Below are 23,665 nucleotides of genomic sequence, written 5' to 3' on the forward strand. Positions count from 1 at the left end.
ACATATATGGAATGTATAATATAGATGATCATACAGATATCAACCTCATGGCTCCTGTGTCCTGCTCTGTGTACAGTGTTAACAGTGTTTCAGTATCTGAGCTCAGGTGTGATTTTAGATTTTACCACTCAGTCTCTCTACAAGTCAGAGCCCAGAACCTAAGGGCAATTACTCTGCTGTTATTCCCTTTAACAAATTCACAATCAAATTACCACAAACCAATTAACTCACACTGAACCTGTGGCTTGGGTCAATTGAGCAGTTTCCCCAGTGGGTAATGCAGCTTTGACAGAGCCAAAGCAGACTGGATGACATTTGTAAGAGAGCTGTTGAGTGTTGAGATTTCCTTTCATGTCTTCTAGTTGAGAACTTATGTGTTGACGGACACTAAAACAGCGCAAAAAAAAAATATTAATGTTTAACTTATTTCCTTGTGATCAAATGTGGTTGTTCATTACGTTAAAATAAACTGCTCAATACAAACACAGGTGCAAGACTAAACATATAAAACTGCTGGCAGAGATAAATGTAGAAGCATAAGATTGACCCATGTAGGGCATCATATTCCAGGTGAGCTGCAGCAGCTATATCCTCAGAAATAAGAATCAGATCAGTCCTGAGCTGTGGCGTTTGTAGGTTTTCTGAAGAAGCATATCAGAATGACGGGAAGGCTTTGCTAAGATTTAGGAGAACAGTTCCCCCACCCCCTCACCGAGGAGGAGGTCACTACTGATGCCATTGATCCTCTGGGTATCGAGGAGGATCAAAGTGGGACGACTGCTGATCGCGTCCCTGCTGATTTATTTGAAAAGAGTCCTGCCTTCTTCCCCGGAGAGATAAAAATCATTGAGTGTAGCAGCAGCATCTCAGAGATTCTTGGATGAGTTTTCCTCTCTGGATCAGACCTCTGCCTACTTTCCCAGCATGTTGTCTAATCATCATTACTGTCACAGCATCACTGACCAAAACTGAATTCCCCTCTGGTACACTTAAAGAGCCCGTCTGTCTTCTGCACATAATTGCTGAAGTATTTCCTCTGACATGCTCCAGTGTTTCACACTGATGCATTAAGATGAGGAAGGGGTCATTTATTTGTTGAGCGCACCTTAACCGAAGTCTGCTTGTATCTCTCCACCACCACACATTACAGGTGCCCTTGTTCACTGCTCTCTCTCTCTCTCACTCACTCCATCTCTGAAAGCACATTAATCATAGCAGTCTCCCACATGTTTTCACCTCTACCTCCTCCCCACCCTTTTTCTCCTACTCCTCCGGTTCTCTTCCTCTGGTGCTGGAGGCAAGTGGGTCACTGGCAACTGGAGGACTGTTTTCACTCTGGTAGAGAGAGAGAAAGAGAGAAGGACTGAGAAAGAGAGGCTGAAGGCTGCAAGAGCAAACCGAGACACAGGTTTCCAATGAGACGGCTTCTTTTATTAGAACCCAGTCTGAGTGGTTTCCTCCACACGACATGAGATCCAAACCAAGTTGACTTTATGTTAGTGTGAAGTGTAAAATTGTGCTGTTCAGGCTTGTAAATGTGGAAATGGGTGATTCATCTGTGTCAGTAACAAAAAGACAAGTCTAATCTTGGACTGTGCCATATTTTTTACTGACAAAAAACTGACTCTTACTACACTGTAGGTGAGAGGAAAATGTGATTGTTCTGTGATGAAAAATCAATGTCAATGCAAAGAGGTGTAATTCCCCTCTGATCAATGGCCACACTTACAGTGAAAAGAACTTAACAGCAGCTGGGGATTGATGACACGCTGAGAAAACCTGGGTCCCTCTGCCTTTAACAGGAGCTCAGGATGTGTGAGATGAGATCTAGTCCAGAAAAGAGAAGAAAAGGGGAACGTTTTCATTAATATTCATGAGGTTGAAAACTGGCAACTTAGAGGCAGGAAATCAGCTGTTGTAGCTGCAGCTGAAATAAAAAGGAAAATGGGGCAAACCCACGAACATTTGTAGATACAGTGTGAACCACCTCACTGCTCCCATTCATGACTATCTCTGAAAATACTAAAATACAACCCAGCAACAGAGAGGGTCTGTTTTACAGCCTGGTGTATGTGAATCTGGTTTGCGGTTCTAATATCAAATGAGGAAACTTTGCCATCTAGTGGCTTCATGAGCACATTACATCTAAAACACATAAAACATTCTGACATACATCATCTGACAGAGGTGGAGAGTAACTCAGTACATTCACTCAAATAATAATATAATAAAATAACAATAATATAATAAATACATGTTATATATAATGAATATGTACTGTATATAATGATGTAAACTTCTGAACATAATGAGCACTTTTACTTTTTACAAGTATATTTGCTGTTAATACCTCTGAACTTTTCTTAAGTATAATCTTGAATACTTTCACTTGCTGTAGTATTTTTTAAAATTGTCCAGTTGCTACTTTTTGAAGTAAAATCAGAGTATTTCTTCCACCACTGTCCTCTGTAAGGTAGCATTGTATAGTAATTTTGTTGTTGATGTGATTATATTATACAAGGGTTTGTGCTGCCCTGAAGGATTCCTGATACAAAACATGAGTCTGTTACCTGTGCTGCAGTGTACTGCTGATGAAGATCATGTGATGTGGTTGACAACCCCAGAACAGCTACTAAATGGATCATGTGGTCTGTCAGCTGCTGCCTCAAAAGTCTGTGAACTGTCAAACCAACATGGGCGAGAAGTCCTGAAAGGTCCTGAAAGTTCTCAGAAAGAAACTTAAACATCAGAAGCTCCTGACATGACTGACTGTGAGAACTACATCTGCTGATGAAGATTATGTGATATGACTGAAAGTCCCCAAATCTGCCACTAAATGGACTTTGTGGTGAGGATTGTTTATGTTGTGTGACAAAGGATAAAATATAAAAAAGTAAAACGTAGACTTTTTCATTGTGGATGTAAAGGATGTGTTTTTTATGGTCGCTGTATTTGCTTTAAAGGACTTTAATTTTAGCCAACGATGCCATTAGATTCACTGATCATTTCAACAAATAAGAATAAAAATTAGATTATTGTGCATTTTCCCTGTTCAAGTTTTTCACTCTCAGTCTGCTGGTGGAGAGTTTAGCTTCTATTACTATGACGATGATAAAAGATTGTGTGAAACTTTAATGACTCCTGGGAGGAAAAGTCTGAGTCATTTGCAGCAGCAGATATTAATTGGATATGAAAAAGAAATAAAAGAATATAACTGAGCGAGGAGTTGAAAAGCCTGCAGCCTCTGTAGATGAGACACAGAGTTTCCTTTCCTCTCCTCCACCACAGTCTGTTCTACACTCAGTTCTTGGAAATTGAGACTTCTTATTCTTGGCATTAGAAATTACAACCATTATCTTATTCATTTCTTTTAACTGAAATATGGAACTACTTATATATTTTATTATAGTATCAAGTTAAGTTGTATAATTGTGTGGAAGAGCAGAATTTAAATCCAAACTGTACATTATTACTTCAAAGGAGAAAGGCCTCCTCTGCTCCGAGGCGTCAGTCTCCAGAGAAACCATCTCTTTGTGGCTGAGTCTAAAGAGTCTTTTTCTCTTTGAGTCAGAGACCAGGCACCAAACAGGAAGTAAAAAAGAAAATCCCTGCCAGTAAGTTCTGTTACAGCAGCACTGACAGTATGAGTGAATCATTTAGGTTTGGACCATATAAATTATTCCCCAGGGTACACTTATCTTAAAGCCTTGCCGTTTTTAATATTCAGTTCACTGCGTCAGAAAATATCATTACACTGACTCTGTACTTTTCAATCAAGGAGAATTAGTCTGTTCTGTGACTTTAAAAAGTACCAAGTAACTGTTCAGTATCTGTGGGATGATCCAGAACAAACCAGGTCCACGGAGCTCACCCTGCAACCCACAAGGGTCAAAGGATCTGCTGCCGATGATCAGACACCACCAGACACCCTCAGAGGCCTTGTGTTCATGTCCCCGATGGGTCAAAGCCGCATGAGGAGGACCTATACAGTATTAGTCAGGTGGTTTTAATGTTGTGGGTGATCAGTGTAGATTATATCATCCAAAGGCCAAAGTCACAGACTGTTCTAATAGACATCATATGGAAAAGTTCAATAAGCTTTATTAAATTTCTTTTGGGGTGGTAAAGGGTGAGCTGAAAATGTTCACCTCTGACACAGTATTGCACCAAGTGAAGCCTGAAGGCCAACAGCATCACTAAAGCTTAAAAATAGAGGCAGTAGAGAAAATATGCCATCTGAACTTTTATCAGTAGTTTACCTTTTTCATAAATAGATTCATGTTCATTGTTTTGTCCATCAGTCACGTTTATGTACAGATCATTACAACAACATATCACAAACCCATCAAACTAGATCAATTAACAAGCCAGAAAACATCAACAACAATCAGAGATCTAATTTTTTAAATCTTTTTTTTTTTTGGCTGGTTAGTTGAGCTTGTTTTGTGAAAACCTCGTCTCGTATCAATCACATTTTCCAACTCTAAACAATCGAGAAGAAATGTACAGTCATCATACATCAGGCAGAGTGGATAGAAATGCATATATACATACATACAGTCCATAACAGATACTGTACAGCAGACTCTATGAGGATGCACACATAAATACAGAAAAACTTTAAATACACACAGTTTGTTTTTTCATATCTTCTCTTCTTTTTGCTGATGGGACACCATGATACTGGAGTAAAACATAAGGATACTTTTAAACCATAGTCTCCCACTGACTTTAACGGGCATGACAGCATTTATTCAAACTGCCAAGGTCATGATACAGACACCTTTGGCTTTACAGTTTAAAGGGAGCAGGGTGGGAGAGGTGTAGTGCTTCTGAGCTTATATGAGATGAGTATATACACATTTGGAGTATCAGTGCATAGTTTTAACTCAGCATCACGATTATGTGCAAGGTATGAAACCAGGCAGGCATGAAAAAGCAGCAGCTGGTGCCAACGTTTGTGATTTGGATGTAAAGCAAACATGAGTGACAGACGGGATGTTTGCATGTTTGTTCCCAGCTCAAAGGAAGGGCAACAAGGTGGAGAGGAAGCAGGATTTAAAACAGGATTTATACAGTAGTGTTAACTGAGAAGGAATATGGCTTTCTGCATGATGAAGTTCAAGTCCTTTTTTTCTTAAACTCCATCTACTCCCACTTGAGGCTTTGTGTCAAAATTAAGTTTCTTTCCTCGTCTCCTTTCTAACAGGGATCAGAAAACAAACTGTAGGCAACATAACAAAACAATTAAGGAATCCACCTGCTTGTTTTCAGAAAGAGCAGAGAAGAAAGAAGAGGGTGGATCATGCTTTAAGGCTTGTTTTAACATAGAACATTTCTAGTACAAGAAACAGAAAAATCAGTTATAATTTAAACTTACTGATTAATCTGATTAATCAATAACTTATCTGTGTCCAGCCTTTGATATAAAAACAAATAAAATGGACATTAATCAGAGAAGGACAACAGCAGAGCATCTAAACATACCCAGCTGTTCAGCAGAGAATAATTCAACCGACTGAGCAGTAAAGTTAACGTCAAAATATTTTTCACTTTCCTGACACAATTAACCAGGATGTGATTTAAGAAGAGCATGGAGCAACTCAAGCTCTGGTTTTAGTGTTTTAACCAGACTTTATGATTAACAGAGGATAACAAAAATGCTGTCTTAGCTAAAACAAACAAACAAAAAACCCAACAGACTTCAGCTTTAAGTTTTAACCTTGAGCCAGTTTGTCCCCTCGCTACAGGGCACCGGTGAGGCACATGAGGACAAGCACGTGTATTGTGAGCAAGTAGGCGAGGAAGAAATATCGAGAGCGTGCGCGGCTCGTCAACAGCCTGGAGAAGTAGAGGCTCCTCCCTCTGAGCCACCGTCGACATGCCACCATCCCACCTTTAACCTGGACAAACAGACACCAAATGAAGGTACGTCACTGTTTGATTTGAACTAAACATGAAAAAGGGTTTTAAATCAGCAGTGGTAACATTAATCAGGTCTCAGGTTAACCCCTTAACGCCGATTGTCACGAATTCGCATCATACCGTTTGCATTCAGACTGCAGCCAAGATAGCATATGCATTCCCCCAATGCTGGTTTGTGCATTCTAAATACGCGCCTAGGAACCTTTTGCAAACACTGCTTTACCGTAGGACCGTTTGGAGTGTGACCTACATCTGGTTCATGGAAAGCTATATATATATATATATATATATATATATATATATATATATATATATATACATATATATATATATATATATATATATAGTTATATATATAGTTATAGTTACTTAGTTTAGTGTAAATAATTATAATCAATTTTGTGGCCATTGGTTACCATTAATGCCTATTGTCATACCAAAATGTATATCTATTTTATATGCTATAGACAAATTAACAATCTCTACTTAATTTAGCATCAGCTTGAAAACAAAAACACAAATAATTGATTTTTTTTATACAATTGTAAATAAATTCAGGCATCAAGGGGTTAAGTCTATGTACCTTTCTTGTTAATAGAGGTTGGTTCGGGTTGAGACTGAGAGCTTCCCACTCCTCCTCTGTTTCCATATCAATACTGAAATCCCTCTGACTGTCTCTGGACAGACTGGAGCCAACACTGCACAACAAACACACATTTTAAAGTTCTGTACTGTTGAAAATATGTATGTAAAAGTATGTGTGTGTGTGTGTGTGTGTGTGAGACAGGTAAGTGACTCACCTCTTTGCTCTGTCCTCAGCGAGACGCAGAGCCTCCTCAGCTGTCTCTCTCCTGGCTCTCTCATCTGCCAGACTCTGCTCCACCTCAAGCAACCTGAACACACACACACACAGTACATATTCATATATCTATGAGCTCAACCACTGTGCCTAGAGAACATCATACAGAACCACCCAGATACAAACACAGAGGTCTGGTCTCCTCACCTTTCTCGGAGCTGACTGGCTTCAGCAGTTTCAGTGATGATGGAGTCATTGTTTCTCTCCTGTGGAGCTCCAGGTGCAACCTCAGCATATACTGATCCCTGGTGGTGGAGACACAACGTTACAGGTATGTAAACAGATGTAACTTTACTGTGTTAAGATAATTTAGACAGACATGTACATGTTGAGAATTATTTACCTGAACCTGGCCCTGGGCTTGGCTTTCTAGCCAGTGGCAGCGATTCTGTGTGTCCCTCAGGGTTTGGGAAACAGCTCTCAGCTGAGCTCCAACAGCACCTTTCTCCTCTACAGCCTGCTGCAGCTGGGGGAAGGAGGGTATGGAGTAAGGAGGTGGGGAGTAGGAGAGGAAGAGTGTGATTTAACACAAACATTATGGATTATTTGATTCTTCTATCACTGAAGAGATTATTTCTTTTGTACTTTTCTTGTATCTTCTGTAGAAACTGATAGTAATCGATGGGTAGAAATGTAATTAAGACTCCAAGAATTATGAATCCGTTTTATTGCAGTGTGATCTAACATTCTGCCCACACTGGACACATCACACAATCAGTTTGTAAGCAGTCTGTGTCTACACCAGCCACTCAGATGTGTTTATTTTTAGTTTTAGCTGTTTCATACCTTGGTGTTGAGCTGCTGGAAATACTGGTCCCGTTGTTGGATCTCGTACATGCAGCGCTGCAGGTCTCTGTGAAGCTGAACCCTCTCAGCCTCCAACCGACTCACCACCTCCTCCATCCCACTCTGACCTGCCAAAGCAACCGTTTCCTGTTGCATGGAGGAAAGTATTTGGTTTATAAAATGAAAAGCAGTTTTTTTTCACAATCACGCAGACAAAATTATTTAAGATAAACAACTTATATGTTTTCTTACTATACTACAAGTACCCAGAGACTAAACAATTAATCACATTTCAAATAGCAAAGCATAAAATATAAAATAACCCTGACATATCAGACAGTCTTCAAACAAAAGCAGAATGTTCATGTGTGGAAACTTGCCTTGACTGGAGATGTGTCCTTCCTCTCTCTGCTGGACCTACACAACACAAATGAGAAAGTTTCTCACTGGACATTTGATTTGGTTTTTGCCGCACTGCAGGAATCCACAGTTGTCTCCACACCAAGACATACTGGCTGTACACAGACTGCATGAGTGCAGCAGGTGCTTATGACTGTTTGCCAACGTATGTGACACCTTTTCTTGTTTTTGTTGCATGGTAAACCATTTGAGCCAAGATGTTCTGAAAGAGGCCACACTTCTAAGTATTATCTGTGGTCTACCATACTGTAAACATGAAATGTGCATTTCATGCTTCCACCATCAGACTTCAACCACAAGAGGTCAGTGTCTGTGATTTTCAGTTACTTTAAAATATAAAAGTCTAATTTATTTTTTTACTTATTTTTACTTATCTTCCATTTGATTTTACCTCAGAGTTGCTACCTCTCCCTGAGAGCTGCTGACTTCTTCAGTTGGCATTCTGGTGGTTTGCATCTCTTCAGGTTGTTGTGGCTCTTCCATCTTCTGCAAAAACATAAACGATAAAAGAAAATCATTAGTCACAAATAAATCAAACAATTAATCTTTAAATAAATTACTTTGAAGAGAAAATTTCACAGACACCAGAACATGTGCATCCCAACAGAAAAACACCATGCAAGTCAAAGCGATGGTATGTAGAAACAAAACTAAATCAAACATGACTCCTCATGCTGTCTGCAAATTTAAACCACAGCGGAGAAAGGAAGTGCAAGCAACAGCCAAACTCAAAGGGTTCACAGCTGATGACTTGACTTACCAGCCCATCTTTCTCATTCTGGAAGGCACTGATGCCACTTCCTTTAGACCCCTCCACACTCATGGAAGAGACAGTCTCTGGGCTTGACCCTTGTCTGGATTCAACCACTCGTTTGGTTCCGGCCAACTCTTCCATCAATCTGTCACGATCGTTCTGGAGGCTGGCCATGGATCTGGAGAATGCTGACAGCTGTCTGCTGTAGGTGTTATTTTCCAAGACGACCTGCTTCAGTTCCCTTTCTTTCTCTGACAAGGCCTTCGACAGCTCATCCAACAACTTGTTCAACTCTGTGTTTACGTCTTTGCTCTCCAAAGCATTTAATTTATGAACAAGGATGTCCCTCTCTTTGGCAAACCCGGCCAAGTCAGATGTGGCATCCTGCAGGCTGCGCTCAACCTGGTTCAGGGCCATCTGAGTCTCTCGGAGTTCTTCATCGTATCGGTTTCTCAGGACCTTAAAGTCTTCAATGAGCTGGTCTCGGTCATTCTGCAAAGCAGCCATGGCTTTGCAGAGGGACTCATTTTGAGCCTTTATATCTTTATTTTGAGTTTTGGCCTCTGATAACTGCTGCTCTATTTCGAGAAGGTCTTTTGCGAGTTCTGCTACCCTTTGATCAGCTGTCTCTTGCTCGTTCCTCATCAGCTCCACCTCACGCTCGAAGTTGTCCAGTTCAGAGTTGTATTTATCCTCAGCTTCGGCCAGTTTTTTGTCCGTCTCTTTTTCCACCAGTTGCATTTTTTCCTTGAGTTCATCCGTTAAGATTTTCTGAGAAAGAAGTTTTTGCTGGAGGTCATGACAGTCAGCTGCTTTGGCTGCCACAGCTTCCTGCAAATCAGCAATTACTTTGCCCTCATTTGTTGTGGCTCTGTCCTGTTTCTGAGTCGATATTTCTGTTTCCAGTTTTGAAACCTGAGCTTCGAGTTTAGAAATCTCTGCTTTTAACGTATTGTTTGCCTCTTCTTCCTTTTGGAGCTCCAAACGAGACTCTCTGTGCTGCTTTTCAGCTGCAGCCTTTTGGTTTTCAAGGTTTTTGATCACATCCTGTTGCTTCTTCAGCAGTACCTTCAACTGGTTGTCCTTCAGGGATAAAACTTGATTCAAATCCTCTCTGTAGCGAACCAGCTGAGCCCTGAGCATCGCATTCTCGGAGTTGAGATCATCCATCTGATGCAGCAGTTTCCTTATTTCATGTTTTAGTCCTTTGGCGGCACCACCCTCCCCGTCAGCAGAGCCCTCTTTACCCTTTAACCCTAACTCACTCTTAGCTTCAAGTATTCTGTATTCTGACATTAGTCGCTCTCGTTCACTCTGTAAAGACACCATCGAGTTCTTGAATGACTCCATCTTAGCTGCCATCTGCTCCTTTTCCTGAACAGATCTGTTAACTTTAATTTGCAGACTTTTGACCTTGGCTTCAAGCCCCCTCACCTCTTTATCAGCCTTTTCCCTTTGGTAACGTAAAGATGTTAACCTGTCCTCATAAACTGCAACCTGGGAGCGATAATTAGCCTGTAGCTGTTCTAGATACCCTGACATTTGTCCATCTCTACAGGACAACAAAGACGAGATCTCAGCATCTTTGCTCTGAAGTAGTGTTTTCAGTTGCAGAGAAATTCCCTCCTGTTTCTCAAAGTCAGCTTGAAGTTTGTCATTTTGAGTTTGTAAAAGGAGCAGCTGGGCATCTGTGTCTGCATTTACCTTTTCTGTTTGCTGGAGATTTAGCTGCATTCGGGAAATCACATCCTCTTTGTCAGCAAGCTGTCGGTTTAGTGCATTTTTATTTTGTTCTGCTCTTTCCACTTGAGCACTGAGCTCCTTCACCTGCACAGACATAAGATCCACAGACTCACTAAGTTCAGCGTTGGTTGCACTCATCACAAAAAGCTGTCTCTGCTGTGCAGCAGCAGCGACAGAGTATTCATTCAGTGTCCTTTCCAGTCTTGACTTTGTGACTCGTAGTTCATTCACCTCTTTATCTTTCAGTCTCATGTCTTCCAGGAATCTTTTGATCACAAAGCCCTGTTCAAGGAGCTGGTTGTCCTTCTCATTTAAGGCCTTTTGGTACAAATCATTCCAAAGTTTTGTAGCATCTGTGCCTTGAGGAGTGGAAGATAGAGCAGACAGCTTTGCTTCATTAGTCTCGGCTGCTCTCTTAAGGGTATTTATCTGTAGTTCCTGAGTGTCTATATGCTGTCTCAGCTCATTAACTTTTTGACTTTCTTTATCTTTTAAATCCTTGAGGTCGTCTATCTGTTGCTGTAACGCAAACTGATTCTCCATATATGAATCTATTTGTTTCTCATCTATATTTTGTGATGATCTTGTTTTCTCCATGGCCTGCGCCTCATATTCTTTGCTTTTCTGTGATATTTCCAGAGCCAGCTGGTCTCTTTCAGACTCAAGATTCACAATCTTTTCTGTGGCATCCTGGAGAAGATTCTTCTGTGTAATCAGCTCAGCTTCAACTTGTTTACTTCTCTCCTCTAGAACTGTTATCTTCTGTGAACTTTTCTTCAGTTCTTTCTCCAAGTGTTCACAGGCTGACTGTGAGCTCTTCAGAGAGCTCTCAAAATCTAAAATCAGCTCCTGGTATTTAATACAGTTTTGCTGCAGCTGATTTATCTCCTGATGCTTTTCTTTGAGGAGCTCTTGCAGTTCTTTCTTCACATTTTTAGACCCCTCGTTGCCTCTCTGAACTGTCTTAAGTTTCTCCTCAAACTCTCTGACTAATTTGAGCTGCTCCTCCTCTTTTTCTTGACGAACCTGATCACTCATCTCCTTACTAGCTGCCAGCTGAGAGGACAGCTGTGTGTTCTGGGTTTGTAAAACACTCACTGTCTGAGTCAGTTCATCAATCTTTTCAGAGTTTTTGAGGATCACAGTTTCCAGATATTCATTTTCATTTTTTACTTTGTCTGAAATCTCTTGAACATTTTCAAGCTCCTCTTGCAGAAGAGACTTATCATCCTCCAGGATTCTAACCTTCTCATTCAGGCTGATAGTCTCTTGGCTGTGTCGGTTAATAATGTCCCTTAGCTCTTTTATGACATCGTCTTTCTTTCCCAACTGCAATTCCTGATCATTCTGTATCTTCTCCATTCTTTCAGAAAGGGTTTGCTTCTCTTTTTGTAACAAATTGTTTATTTCCAACTGAGCACCAAGTTCTGTTTTCTGGGCCTCAATCTGGGCAGTCAGTGAATTATTCAATCCCAGTGCTTCATCAAGTTTCAGCTGCATGTTGTTTGTGTGTGTATTTGATTCCAAGTGCTTCTTTTCCAATGAACAGCTAGCCTCTTTGAGTTTTTCTGCCAGTTGGCTATTTTCAGCCAGTACCTCCACAAGTTTCACTTTGAGATCCTCGGAAGATTCTTTGAGTTGGCAAATCTCAGCCTCCAATTGTTTATTTTTGTCAGTCATCTCACACGTTGCCATTTTGTTTTTTCCTTCACTCTCTGTTAATTCTATTCTTATTTTCTGATTCTCTTCCTCCAGCTCTTCAATCCTCTGCTGCTTCTCTGTGGAAAACTTGTGCACCCTCTCTTTAATTCTTTCATTTTCCTCCTCAATCTCTCTGGCCTGCTTCTCAAGAATTTCCATCTCAGTCTCATGTTTGTGTACTTTCCAGAGGGCTTCCTGCCTGTCTCTTTTGGCCCCCTCCAAAAGCTGTCTCATCTTATCCATTTCACTACTAACATTTTCATAAGCTTGTAAAAGAGACTCATACTCTTGTTTGAGCTCAGCATGCTTTGACTTCCACTTGGACAGCTCCTCTGTTTGAGAGTCCTTAAGAGATTCAAGCTGACAGGAAAAGGCCTGCTTCTGCTGAGTGATGTTTTCTATGGTTAGTTTCAAGCTGTCACAGGCTGCTGATAGACTGCGATTATCATTAAGAATGCGATCAACTTCAGTGCTGAGCTTGCCTTTCTCCGTGTTCAGAGATGACACATAGCTTTCCAGATCCATATTTTGTTGTTTCAACTTCAAAACTGATGATTCCAGGGCAAAACACTCAGCTTCTTTAGCTTCATGTTTTGCTGACATCTTTTCTTTTTCCTCCTTGAGTGTTGCATTTTCCTTTAAGAGCTCTTTTCTAGAAACTAAAGCTGCTTGAAGTTTCCTGGTTAAGAGAGCAATTTTGCTTTGATTGTCCTGATCGTTTATTTTGTTACCATCCTGTCGAGATTTCTGAAGCTCATCAGCCTCTATTCTTATTTTTTCAATGGCAGTTTCATGCATTTTCATTTGCTGCTGTAACTGCAGTTCAAGTGCAGCAATTAGTTCTTCCTTTTCTGCAACCTGAGCCTGAGAAACTAATAAGGCCTCATCTCTCTCCTTTAGTTTCACTTCAAAGTTTTCAGCACAACTGCTAGAAACATGGTCCTCTTCTTTGTTAAAGTTGTCCTGTTTGAGAATCTTTTGATGCAGCTGCTCATTCAGTTTCTCTGCCTCCTTGAGTTGCTTGTTCAGCGAGGCTATCTCACCTCTGAGTTCACCAATTAATGTCAAAGCATTTTCCTCTTCCTGCTTTAACAAATCCAAATTCCTTTCACTTTCAGTACAACGTACCTGTGCTTTTTCAAGTTTCTTAGTCAAAATATCTTTGTCCTCACTGAGCTGCTGCTGTGTTTCTGCTAATGTCTTTTGGATGCTTAAAACTTCCAAGGCTTTCTCTGAAACTAAAGCAAGTGCTGTCTCAAGTTCCACTTTACTTTGCTCCAAAACAGCCTCTTTTTCTTCTATTAAAATTTGATACTTTTCTTCGTTTGCACAACTGAGTTCCTCCAGTGCCTTCTCAGAGAGGTTTAGCTGGGTCTCCAAAGCTTGCTTCTCCTGCTGGGTCTTTTCCACAGCGACTTTGATCCTTTCCTTATATTTCTCGATCTCCTCTGTTTTCTCTCTTACTTCTGCATAGGCTTTCTCCAAGTCGCTCTCTACCATGTGAAGTTTTGACTTCAAATCTTCTGTTCTTTGCTCCATGATTACGAGGGCCTCATCTTTACTTGTCATCTCAAGAGACATGTTCTCAGTTTTGGATTTAACAGTTTCTAGCTCTGTTTGCAAGTGTGACAGAGAATGGCACTGGCTCTCTTTCTCAGCCAGAGACATCTTCAGATTTTGAAGAGTTTTATCCCGCTCCTCAACCAGCTGTCTTAAAGTGTCCAGTTCATCCAGATGAGACAAAGAGGTTTTATGGAGGTCCTCCAGTTCCCTGCCCTTCTCATCAAAGTTTAACTGGACAGCATTTAGCTCGTTCGTCTGCTGACAGTGTTGTTCTAAGAGAGCCTTGTAGTCGTCTTTCAGTTCAGCCAGCTCTTGAGTTAATTTCTTTTCATTTTCTTGAGCTTTCTTCATTGTCTCTTTGCGTGCCAACAAAGCAGCCTGGGCTTTTTTCTGTAGTATTGCCTTTTCTGACTTTATCTGTGCAAGCTCATTTTCTAAATCAACAGCAGTAGCAGTGGAGGAAGATTTGTCCTTTAATTCATCTTTATAGGTCTTAATTTCATTTTGAAGCTCTTCTAATTTCTGTATCAAGCTGTTTCTGTCTTGCTCAAAGGCTTCTTCTTTCTCAGCAACACTGGACTGCAGCTGCTCGATGATGGAGCTTTTCTCACTGAGTGTTTGCAGTTTTTCTGACAGAGAGACTTCTTTCTCATTTAATGAGGCTTCCAAAATGTGTTTTTCTAACTGCAGCTGTTCAACAAGTCTTTCACTCTCTGCTTTGTGTTCAAGAATCTCTCTCTCTTTCTCAAGAACTTTCTGTTCAAGAAGAAATACATTTTCTTGATACATTTTTGCTGTTGCCTGAGCTTCATTTGTTATTTCCTGTAGTTTGTCCTCTAACAGTGAAACCTCAGTTTTACTGTCTTTTTGGTTTTCATATTCCTCAATTTTTTTCAACAGATCCTTTCTTACAAGGAGAGCAGCTTGAAGTTTCTTCTTGATTGCATCTTTTTCTTTTGATACCTTAGCTACTTCTCCTTTAAGATCATCATTTTCTTTAATCAGCTCAAACTTCTCTGAATTCTTGAAGTCAATTTCACTTTGAAGATCATATTTCATGCTCTCAAACTGCTGAGAAATCTCTTCAAGCCTTTTCATGGAGGTTTTGTGTGCTTGGTCCATGCTTTCTAATTGTGCTATTAGAGATTCTTTTTCCTCATCAAGTTTCACTCTTTCATTTAAGGCCGATTCCATGACTTGGGCAATGGATGCATCTTTATCCTTTATCTGCTGACTTAGTCCAGCAAGTAATTCCTTCTGCTGACTTATCTGAATGCTCATACAGTTGATTATCTCATCTTTTGCTTGCAATTCACTGAGTAAAGAGGAGTGTTTGACACCAGCTTCTTTCAGTTTCTCTGATTCAGAATTAAGCTGAGTTTTTAAATGCTCGACAGTGTCTTGTATAACAGCAATTTGTTGACCCTTCTCCTTATTACTACTCTCTCCTTCATGAAGCGTAGTCTGTGTTTTATGTAATTCAGCTACAGTTTTATCCAGCTCATTTTTCAAAGCATCTACCTCAGACTGATGTCCTTCTTGTAATTGTTTTATCATGTCCTGTAAAGAGGCTTGTCTATCATTCAAAGCAGCTGGGTTTGACAGCAAAACAGAGGAATCTTTGTCAGTACCATTTTTTCTTCCAACAAGTTTTTCTAATTCACATTCCACAGTTTTTAGGGCCTGTTGCAAATTATTGTTCTCTTCATCCTTTTCCTGAAAAGATGCTAACACCTTCTCAAGTTTAATCCTGGATGCTGATGCCTCCATCTCTTTTGCACTCAGCTGTTCAGAACCCTGTCTAACTGCAGAGGAAGCCTCTGCTAGTTTCTCTTGCAAACTGTCCAAGTCTTGTTTCAAAGCATTAACTTTAACATCTTTAGATTTCATTTCATTTTCAACACTTTTCAATTGTTCTGCAAGTAGATTCTTATCCTGTTTTTCTCTATCCAGAACTAACAGCCACTCTTTCTCAGAATCCTGCAGTATTTGTTCTATCTTTTGAACACTTTCTTTTAATTGAGAAAGTTCTTCATCTTTGGCACTAACCTTTGCTTGAAGGCTCTCCTTCTCGGACACCATTTTCTCCATTATTTCGTTCATGCTGCTGGACTGCTGCTCCATTTGAACCTGCAGCTCCCCCTGCGATGTCCATATCTGCTGATGTCTCCTTTCCAGTTCTTCCTTCTCTGCAAGAAGTTTCCTAACTTCCTCTTGCAAATGTGTGTTCTCATTACTGACAGTAGTAAGGTGCTTCTGATTTTCTTCACTTGACAAACTAATTTCCTCATTTAGTCTTTTATTTTGTTCTTCTAGTTTCTGGATTTCTGAAACCAACTGAGATGCATGTTTGGCCTGGGCTGTGTACTGGCTGTTAATTGCATGGAGAGCCATTTCTCTCTGCTCCAGGTTTTCTGTCAGTGCATTCATCTGTGCAGCAACTTGTAGATGCTGTGATTTGAGTCTTTCTATTTCAACAGTCAGCAGGGACACACTTGCTTGGTGAGAAGAAAAAGCTTCATCTTTCTCTTTTGAGAGATTGGTGTTTAGCTCTTCAGATTTCTCAAGTTTGTGATGGGTCACTGATAACTCATTTCTAAGTGTTTCTACGGTGATCTTTGCTGTCTGACGTTCGTTGTTGAAATCATCCAATAACTTCTGAAGGTTAGACACCTCGTCAATCGTTTGGGAGAGTTGCTTTCTCACCTCTTGCAACTCCTCCAAGTTAGCTGCATACTTCTCCTGTAAGTTGTTGAAGGCACTTTGAGTTTCCTCTGATGACTTTCTGAGGTTTTCAGACTCAATGGACAGTAGCTGAATTTGACTCTGCAGCTGTGACACCAATTCTGTGCTTTCCATGAACTGAGTTTTGAAGAGCAACGCCTCATCTGCTCTTCTCTGAACATCCTGAAGAGACTTTGATTGTTCCAAAAGAGCTGCCTCTTTTTCTGCCAGGGCCTTTTTCAGATTTTCTGTTTCAGCTATCTGTACTTGGAGGGTGTTGTCAAGCTTTGCAACAGATTCTTCAAGATGAGAAATCTGTTCTTTCAAAATTTCACATTCTGCCTCTTTGGCTTGTAGATTTGAATTAAGATTTTCAACAGCAGCTGAAGAATGACTCTGATATTCAAGATTTGACTGCTCCTTCTTCTCCAAAGAATTTTTCAGCATGGATGACTCTGAAGTGAGACTGTCAACTTGATCTCTGAACTTACAGGCAGACTCCTCAAGCTCTGAAACTTTTGCACTTAAAGTGACATTGTCATCTGTTTTCTGTTTCAGCTCCTCCTCCTGCTCAGCAATCCTAGTGTTGAGTTTCTGGATCAAATTCTCCTGTTGTGTGAGGGAGTCATCTTTACCTTTCAGGGTCAAATTAAGCGTCTCCTTCTCTGAGTATGCTGTTTTGAGTTCGTTGTCCCTCTCAAACAGAGATTTTTGGAGATTTGTGGCTTCTTCTTGTGCTTTGGCCAGATCTGTCACTGTTTTCTGAAGTTCAGATTTTAACCTCGTGTTCTGCTCATTCAGTGCCTGAATACTGTCATGAAAATCAATGATCTCTGCTTTCCTCTGGTCCTCCTCCTGTTTCAGCTGACAATTCTCTGCAGTGAGTTTCTGCACAGCAGCCTTTAGGTTGGTAATTTCAACCTCCATCTCTGCAGCATTCTCATTCATGGCACCAAGCTGACTACTAAGTGAAATCACTGATTCGTTTCGTTTATTCAGCTCATCTTTGTGGCTTTGAAACTCATTTGTTACTTCTTTCAGTGTCTGTTCTTTTAGCTCTATCTGCTGTTTTGCCTCTAAGCATTCTCGCCTAAGTGACTCTACTTCATCCTGTATCTGTGATATGAGGTCTTTTTGCAGCATGACTTCATTCTGATAAACACTACATTCCTCTGCTTTCTGCTGAACCATTGTGTCTTTCTCCATCAGCCCTGACTTTAAGACAGATCCCTGCTCCTGAAGCATAGATACAGTATCATGAAGTTGCAGCAGTTGGTTCTGCTGAGCCTCCAACTGAGAACTCCGCTCTGATAATATTTGTTCTTTCTCATTCATGGACATGTTGAGTTGACTAACTTGTACTTTTAAGCCATCAACTTGCTCTTGTAAACTCTGAAGTAGTTCTTCTCTCTCCCTTAATGTTTTTGACAAATTAGCACATTCTGTTGTTTTCTCAAGCAAACCTGCAGAATTTGACAGTTCACTTTCCTTGAGGATATTTTTTAATCCGTCTGCTGCAATAATAAGATGCTCCTTCTCCTTCAACAAGCTGTTGATTGTTTTCTGATTGTCTGAAATTTGGATTTCAAGCCCAGAATGTCTTTCTAGGAGTAAATTCCTCTCAGTGGTTAGTTCAGAAACCGATCTGATGTTCTGTTCTAACTCTTCCTGTAGTCTCTGATTATCTTCTGACAGACTGCTGATCTTCACACTAAAATTGGAGTTCTGTTCAAGAGTTGCTTTAAGCTGTCTGTCAAGATCAGATACAACCTGTCTCTGGTGAGCAAGTTCCTTTTCTCTGGATTCACAAGCAGCATGAAGTTGATGGTTTTCCTCTGTGAGAGCCTGGATGTGGCTGTTTAAGCCCGTCAGCTCTGTTTGCCTCTGCTCTGCTTCAGACTCAAGTTTTCTGGCATTTTCTTCCATGACACTGATTTTGTCATTCAGAGCCTTAACAGTCTTGTTTATTTCATTCACTTCATCTTTGTGTTTTTGACATTGTTGTGTTGTGTTTTTCAGCATTTCTTCTCTCTCTTGAAGTTGCTGCTTGAGTTGCAAGTGTTCTTCATTAAGTGATTCAGCCTCAGCTTGCAGCTTGGACAAAATATTTTTCTGAGTTGCAATTTCATTCCGCAAACCGTTGCACTCTTCCTGCTTCTCTGTCAATGCAGTGTCCTTCTCCATTAGGCCAGACTTGAGACTGCATTCCTGTTCTTGACGCAGAGCCAGTGTTTCCTGAAGTTGTGTTTGCTGGTTTTGTTGGGCCTCTAACTGTGCACGAAGATCAGTAGCAGTCTGCTCTTTTTCTGCTATATCATGCTGGAGCTGGTCTATCTTCAAAGTCAAGCTTTGCACTTGTTCCTGCAGCTGGGTCACCTTATCCTCCCTCTCCCTGAGTAACTGGTTGAGGTTATTACATTCATTTGTTTTTGCTAACAGGATCTCTGAGTTTGAGTGTGTGCTCTGCTCCAGAACTCTGTTCAACTCATTGGTTCGAAGAGTCAATTCCTCTTTATCCTTTTGTAACCCGTCAATAATTTTGTCATTTTGTGAATGCTGTGTTTCCAATATGGATATTTTGGCTTGCAATGAATCCTTTTCAACTGTAACTTGTGAAATGTTTTTAACACTTTCAGTTACTTCCACTTCAAGTTTCTCTTTTTCTTTTGTAAGGCAATGTACTTGATCCTCCAGGCTGCTGTTAAGTTCAAGAGCAGAAGAAACCTTTTCATTAAGTTCTTTTACACTCTGCTTCTGTATCTCAAGCTCCTCCGTCAACCCTTTAAGCTTTTCATGCAGCTGCTGTTTCTCAGTCTTGGTGCTTTTTAAGAGGTTCTTAAGTTTGGAGATATTTTCAGATTTGCTTTTAAGTTCATCACTCAACTTCTGATTTTCTGAATCCCGGACTTTTAATTCACTGTCAAATTTCTGCCTCTCATCCTCAGCGTGTTTATCATTTGCCTTAAGTTGATTTTCCAGTGATACTATTGTCTCCAGTTTCTCTTGCATCTCTTTCTGGATATGTTCTTCACTCTGTACCTGCTTTTCTAATTGTTTGGACAATGTCTGCATTTCATTATTGTATTTTTCCACCTGGGCCAGAAGTTTGTTTTGTTCTTCCTTGAAGGATTTCAGTTCTTTTTCATAGGTCTGTTCTTTATCGTGGAGCTCTTGCTGTAATTTCTCATTGTTGGTATTTTTGTCCTTGAGCTGCAAAATGAGTCCTTCTGACTCCTGCAGCTTTTGGACGGATGAAGTCAGCTGTTCCTTTAGTGAGGTGATGTGTGTTTCACATTCAGACAGATGATTACGATGACTTGCAGTCTGTTTCTGGATCTCCCCTCGAAGGTCCTGAATAGTTTTCTTGTCCTCTTCAGCCTGCTTTATCAGATGTTCCACCTCAGTCACTTTAGACTCTCTTTCCTCTTTGGCCTTGATTAACTCCATCTCAGTATCCTTGAGTTTTTCAACCGCCTCTGTGATCTTACTGTTCAGGGCCTGCTGGTCTGAGTTCTGTGAGTCTCTGATAATCATGGCCTCTTGCTCTGCTTTCCTCAGTGCATTTTCTACATGAACCAGGTTCTCTTCTTTGAGTTTGATCTCCTGCTTAAGGACTGTGACCTGCTCTGAATACTCCACCATGTTAGCAGAGAGGGTTGATATCTCCTTGTCCTTTTCCAACAAGATATCTTTAAGACTATCAATTTCCCGTTCACAGGTTTGAAGGTCATGAATAAGTTGGGCTCGTTCTTCCAAGTGGGAGGTGTTTAGTTTGTCCAATTCTTCGTTTGTCTGATCAAGCTCAGTTTGTAAAGTTTCAATACTGACTTCCTGTTTTTGTGTCTGTAAATAATGAGATAAAAAACAACAATGAAGTGTAAGGAAATGTAAACTTTCTCTATTGCATTTAATATTGGAAGTGTGTCTGCAATTAATGGGTGAGAGAAATAACCAAAAATGCTGACAGTAAGTCAAACTGAAAATGTAAAGATTAATATTTTGACTTCCTACCTTCTCCTTCAGCACACTCAGCTTCTGTGTGAGGTCAGCGACTTCTGTTTTCAGTTCAGAACATTGTTTCTCTGAGCTGCTGCATTTCTTGGAGATGTTTTCGAGCTGACAGAGGGAAATAAACAACAACAACAAACAACAATGACTGCCTACAGTTGCACAATGAACAGTGATGAATCCTCACAAAAAACAAAATGGAGGCAAAACCTACAGTGTGCTCAGTCTGAAGGAGCTTGTCAGACACCTCTTTGAACTGAATCTCTTTTTCACTCAAAGATTCTCTGAGGCTGCTGATGAGCTCAAGTTTCTCAGATGTTTTGGCCAATGTGTTCTCCTTCTCAATGAGGGAACTTTCCAGGCACTCTTGTGTGTCACTCAACCTAAAAAAAAATATCATGACAGTTAAAATATTTAACACTTCAAAATAGAAAAGAATTTGCTCAAAAATGAATTTAATACTCCCTTTGATAAAATTCACAATTGTTATGAAATATACATCTTCAAATGACAGTTTGACTGAACCAGTTTCTGACTGCTCTCATCTTAATTCAGCAGTGGCTGAATGGTGTGATGTATTAAAAATCTCTTGAATAGCAACAACAAAAATAACTCAAAAAGCTTTCTTTCATATTCACTAAATACATGTTTGTTTTGAGGGACATTTAGGGGCTCAAGGAAGAGGAGGAGTCTTTTTAATGTGTAGCGGGTGGATCAATTTTTTAACAAATAAATTGAAACTGAATAAATTTTACTTCAACTGAGAACAAGTTGCTCCATCCCTGGTTTGATCCTGGCCGTGGGCCGTCTCTGGATGTCATTACCCCATCTCACCCTCCTCTCATTCTCTGTAATCTCTCTACTGTAGACTGTCTAACAATGGCATTAATATCTCTTAATTTAATTTCCATACACTGCTTATAAAGCACCTTTGTAGAAAGTGGTTACTAGATTTCATTATAATTAGAAAGTAATGTACAGTCTCTATTGATGATCTTTCAAACTGTTTACTGATACAGTTCAATGTAAATTGGATGCAGTAAAACAGGTTTTTGCAGTGACTGAGTAGCTTACCCTTTGAGCTGTTCGTTGAGACTGCTAACCAGTAGCTGATGCTTCTCTGCATCTCTGCTCTGTTGACTTCTGACACTGGCAAGTTGGCTCTGAAGTTTTTCTGTCTCATTCTGCAGTGGCACAAAAACAAAGATCAATATGCAAAGATTAAATTCATACAGCAGTGGATAAAGACATTTTCACTGCACGCAGACGTGGATGACAGCAGACCCACTGGAGAGGAGCATCAAGGGAGATTTGTACTTAATTTTCACTGCTTCTGTTATCATAGTCACTATCAGAATCATTGATACTATTAGATATTTATTTTGCCCATTTGTGTAGGAAAAATGAAACATAGATATTCACCATTTTTGACAGTTATTAAGTTAAGCATTAAAGTGCAGTTAATAACACCCAGTGAGTCTGCAACAGAATGTTACACTTGCTTAAAATATTGCTTGACAAAAGTGTCCAAGATTAAACAAGCACACCACACCATTAGCCGTCACCGCCAGAGGTGCTCTCTAGCGCACACATACACGGGAGACCCAACACACCTGAGAGACCCAATATGGCTGCTCATCTTCATCTACATCAAACGTCACCTGTGTTAGAAGGGTTTGTTACAAAATCCTAGTCCTCGGGGGAAAACATGCAATTCACTCAGCGCTTATGCAGTTACTCATGAGTAGGTAAGTTACATCTTCACAGTGTGGGTGTATGACAATATTTGCGTACGGTGAGGCTACCTGTAATGCCTCGATGCGTGCCTGCAGCTGCAGTCGATCCTCCAGATCTTGACAGCGCTCCTCCAGACTCAGTATCTGCTCCTGCAGCTGGTTCCTTTCCAGCTCCAGCTCCTCAACAACAGACCGCAAACCATCTGGAATCACCAGGAAAGAGAAGAGGTGAGAACAAGTATTGGGGATATCATGTGACACAAACTAAGGCCACTGAGGGGTACATTGTAGATTGCCATTGCTCTACTTTCATCACTGGAGCAACAAAGTCATGTAACACCATCACTCTGCTGCTCTGAGTTTTCACTGTATTCATTGTAGTTGCTTCTTCCTTGTCATTTTTTCAGGTGCTGTCAAATTACCAGTAATGTAACACAACACTTCCTGCCAATACGTTTCAGATTTAAAGCCTCTAAGTAGCTCAGAGAGAATAACTATTTGAGAATTACTGTACTGTATGGCTGCCACTCTTTGATTCAAAAGATGAACTACTGTTCAAAGACAGGAGAAATTAAATACTGTATTAGATTTGCCATGATCTGTCTGAATTAGTAGACAGTGTAAATGCAACAGGCTGTGCCTTGTTCTCCAGTGTCATGTCGTGTTGCCGTCTCAGTAAACTAGATTACAGTTGGTTGTCATGTTGAGCTAAGTCCCACTATGGAGATAATCAGGACACCAAACTATCAGAGATGTACTGAGTGGACATATTTGGATAATTATAATAATTGGTTTCAACATCACAGATGGAAAAATTGTGGATAATGTACAGTTTTGCAAAATTTTAAAAATACAACTGCCACACAGTAACTATGACATGACAGCAAATCTAAGCTTATCTGTTAGCAAATTAACAAACAACAATTCTACAACATAGCTTATGATAAAGCTATGAGTGTTACAGTTGCATTAATTCAAACAAATGATGCTGGAATCTGATATTTTAAAGTGACAGCCATACTGTACGAGTACAAGTGGGAAAAAATAGGTAAAAATCTGTAGGAAATGTGAATCTGCATGGGCTGATTACATATATACATACTGGATATTGTCAGATAATTAATTAATACACAGACAGGGAAATGCATCTCTACATATGTTTTTGCCACAAACAGCCAAAAATCACATCAGTCAGTTTTATATTTAAAACATAACTCCCCCAATTACAATTTCCACACTGTGTGTGTTTTTGTTTTTTACTGTTATTTAATTTCTTAGATGTTTGTGGATGTATTTTTTTGGCTTCGTGACAAACAGCAGTTTAAATTACCAAAAAGAGGATGAGAGGAAATGAAGAAAAATGAGCAGAACATGCAAACAATGAAAAAAACAAAACTTACCACAGATGGGGGAGTTTCCTGCCACCTACATTTATATTCTTTCAAG

The 23,665-nt window shown here is 40.1% G+C and overlaps 1 protein-coding gene across 1 annotated transcript in view; it reads right to left on the reverse strand.

Moving 5' to 3' along the window:
- Positions 1-4,081: 4,081 nt before the first annotated feature.
- The window catches only part of si:ch211-220f16.2 (golgin subfamily B member 1), a 35,235-nt gene continuing 15,651 nt past the window's right edge, over positions 4,082-23,665 (reverse strand). Inside the window, exons 17-30 of the mRNA XM_018692747.2 lie at positions 22,289-22,422; positions 22,097-22,144; positions 21,558-21,667; positions 20,698-20,866; positions 20,487-20,591; positions 8,751-20,318; positions 8,382-8,476; positions 7,951-7,987; positions 7,571-7,717; positions 7,128-7,250; positions 6,932-7,029; positions 6,726-6,818; positions 6,509-6,623; positions 4,082-5,903 (exon numbers count right to left, since the gene is read on the reverse strand). Of these exons, the coding sequence (XP_018548263.1) occupies positions 5,745-5,903; positions 6,509-6,623; positions 6,726-6,818; positions 6,932-7,029; positions 7,128-7,250; positions 7,571-7,717; positions 7,951-7,987; positions 8,382-8,476; positions 8,751-20,318; positions 20,487-20,591; positions 20,698-20,866; positions 21,558-21,667; positions 22,097-22,144; positions 22,289-22,422 (13,001 nt within the window). The 3' untranslated portion in view covers positions 4,082-5,744. The remainder of the gene's footprint in view (positions 5,904-6,508; positions 6,624-6,725; positions 6,819-6,931; positions 7,030-7,127; positions 7,251-7,570; positions 7,718-7,950; positions 7,988-8,381; positions 8,477-8,750; positions 20,319-20,486; positions 20,592-20,697; positions 20,867-21,557; positions 21,668-22,096; positions 22,145-22,288; positions 22,423-23,665) is intronic.

The sequence above is a fragment of the Lates calcarifer genome, linkage group LG2 (assembly GCF_001640805.2).
Source record: "Lates calcarifer isolate ASB-BC8 linkage group LG2, TLL_Latcal_v3, whole genome shotgun sequence".
Lineage (NCBI taxonomy): Eukaryota > Metazoa > Chordata > Actinopteri > Centropomidae > Lates > Lates calcarifer.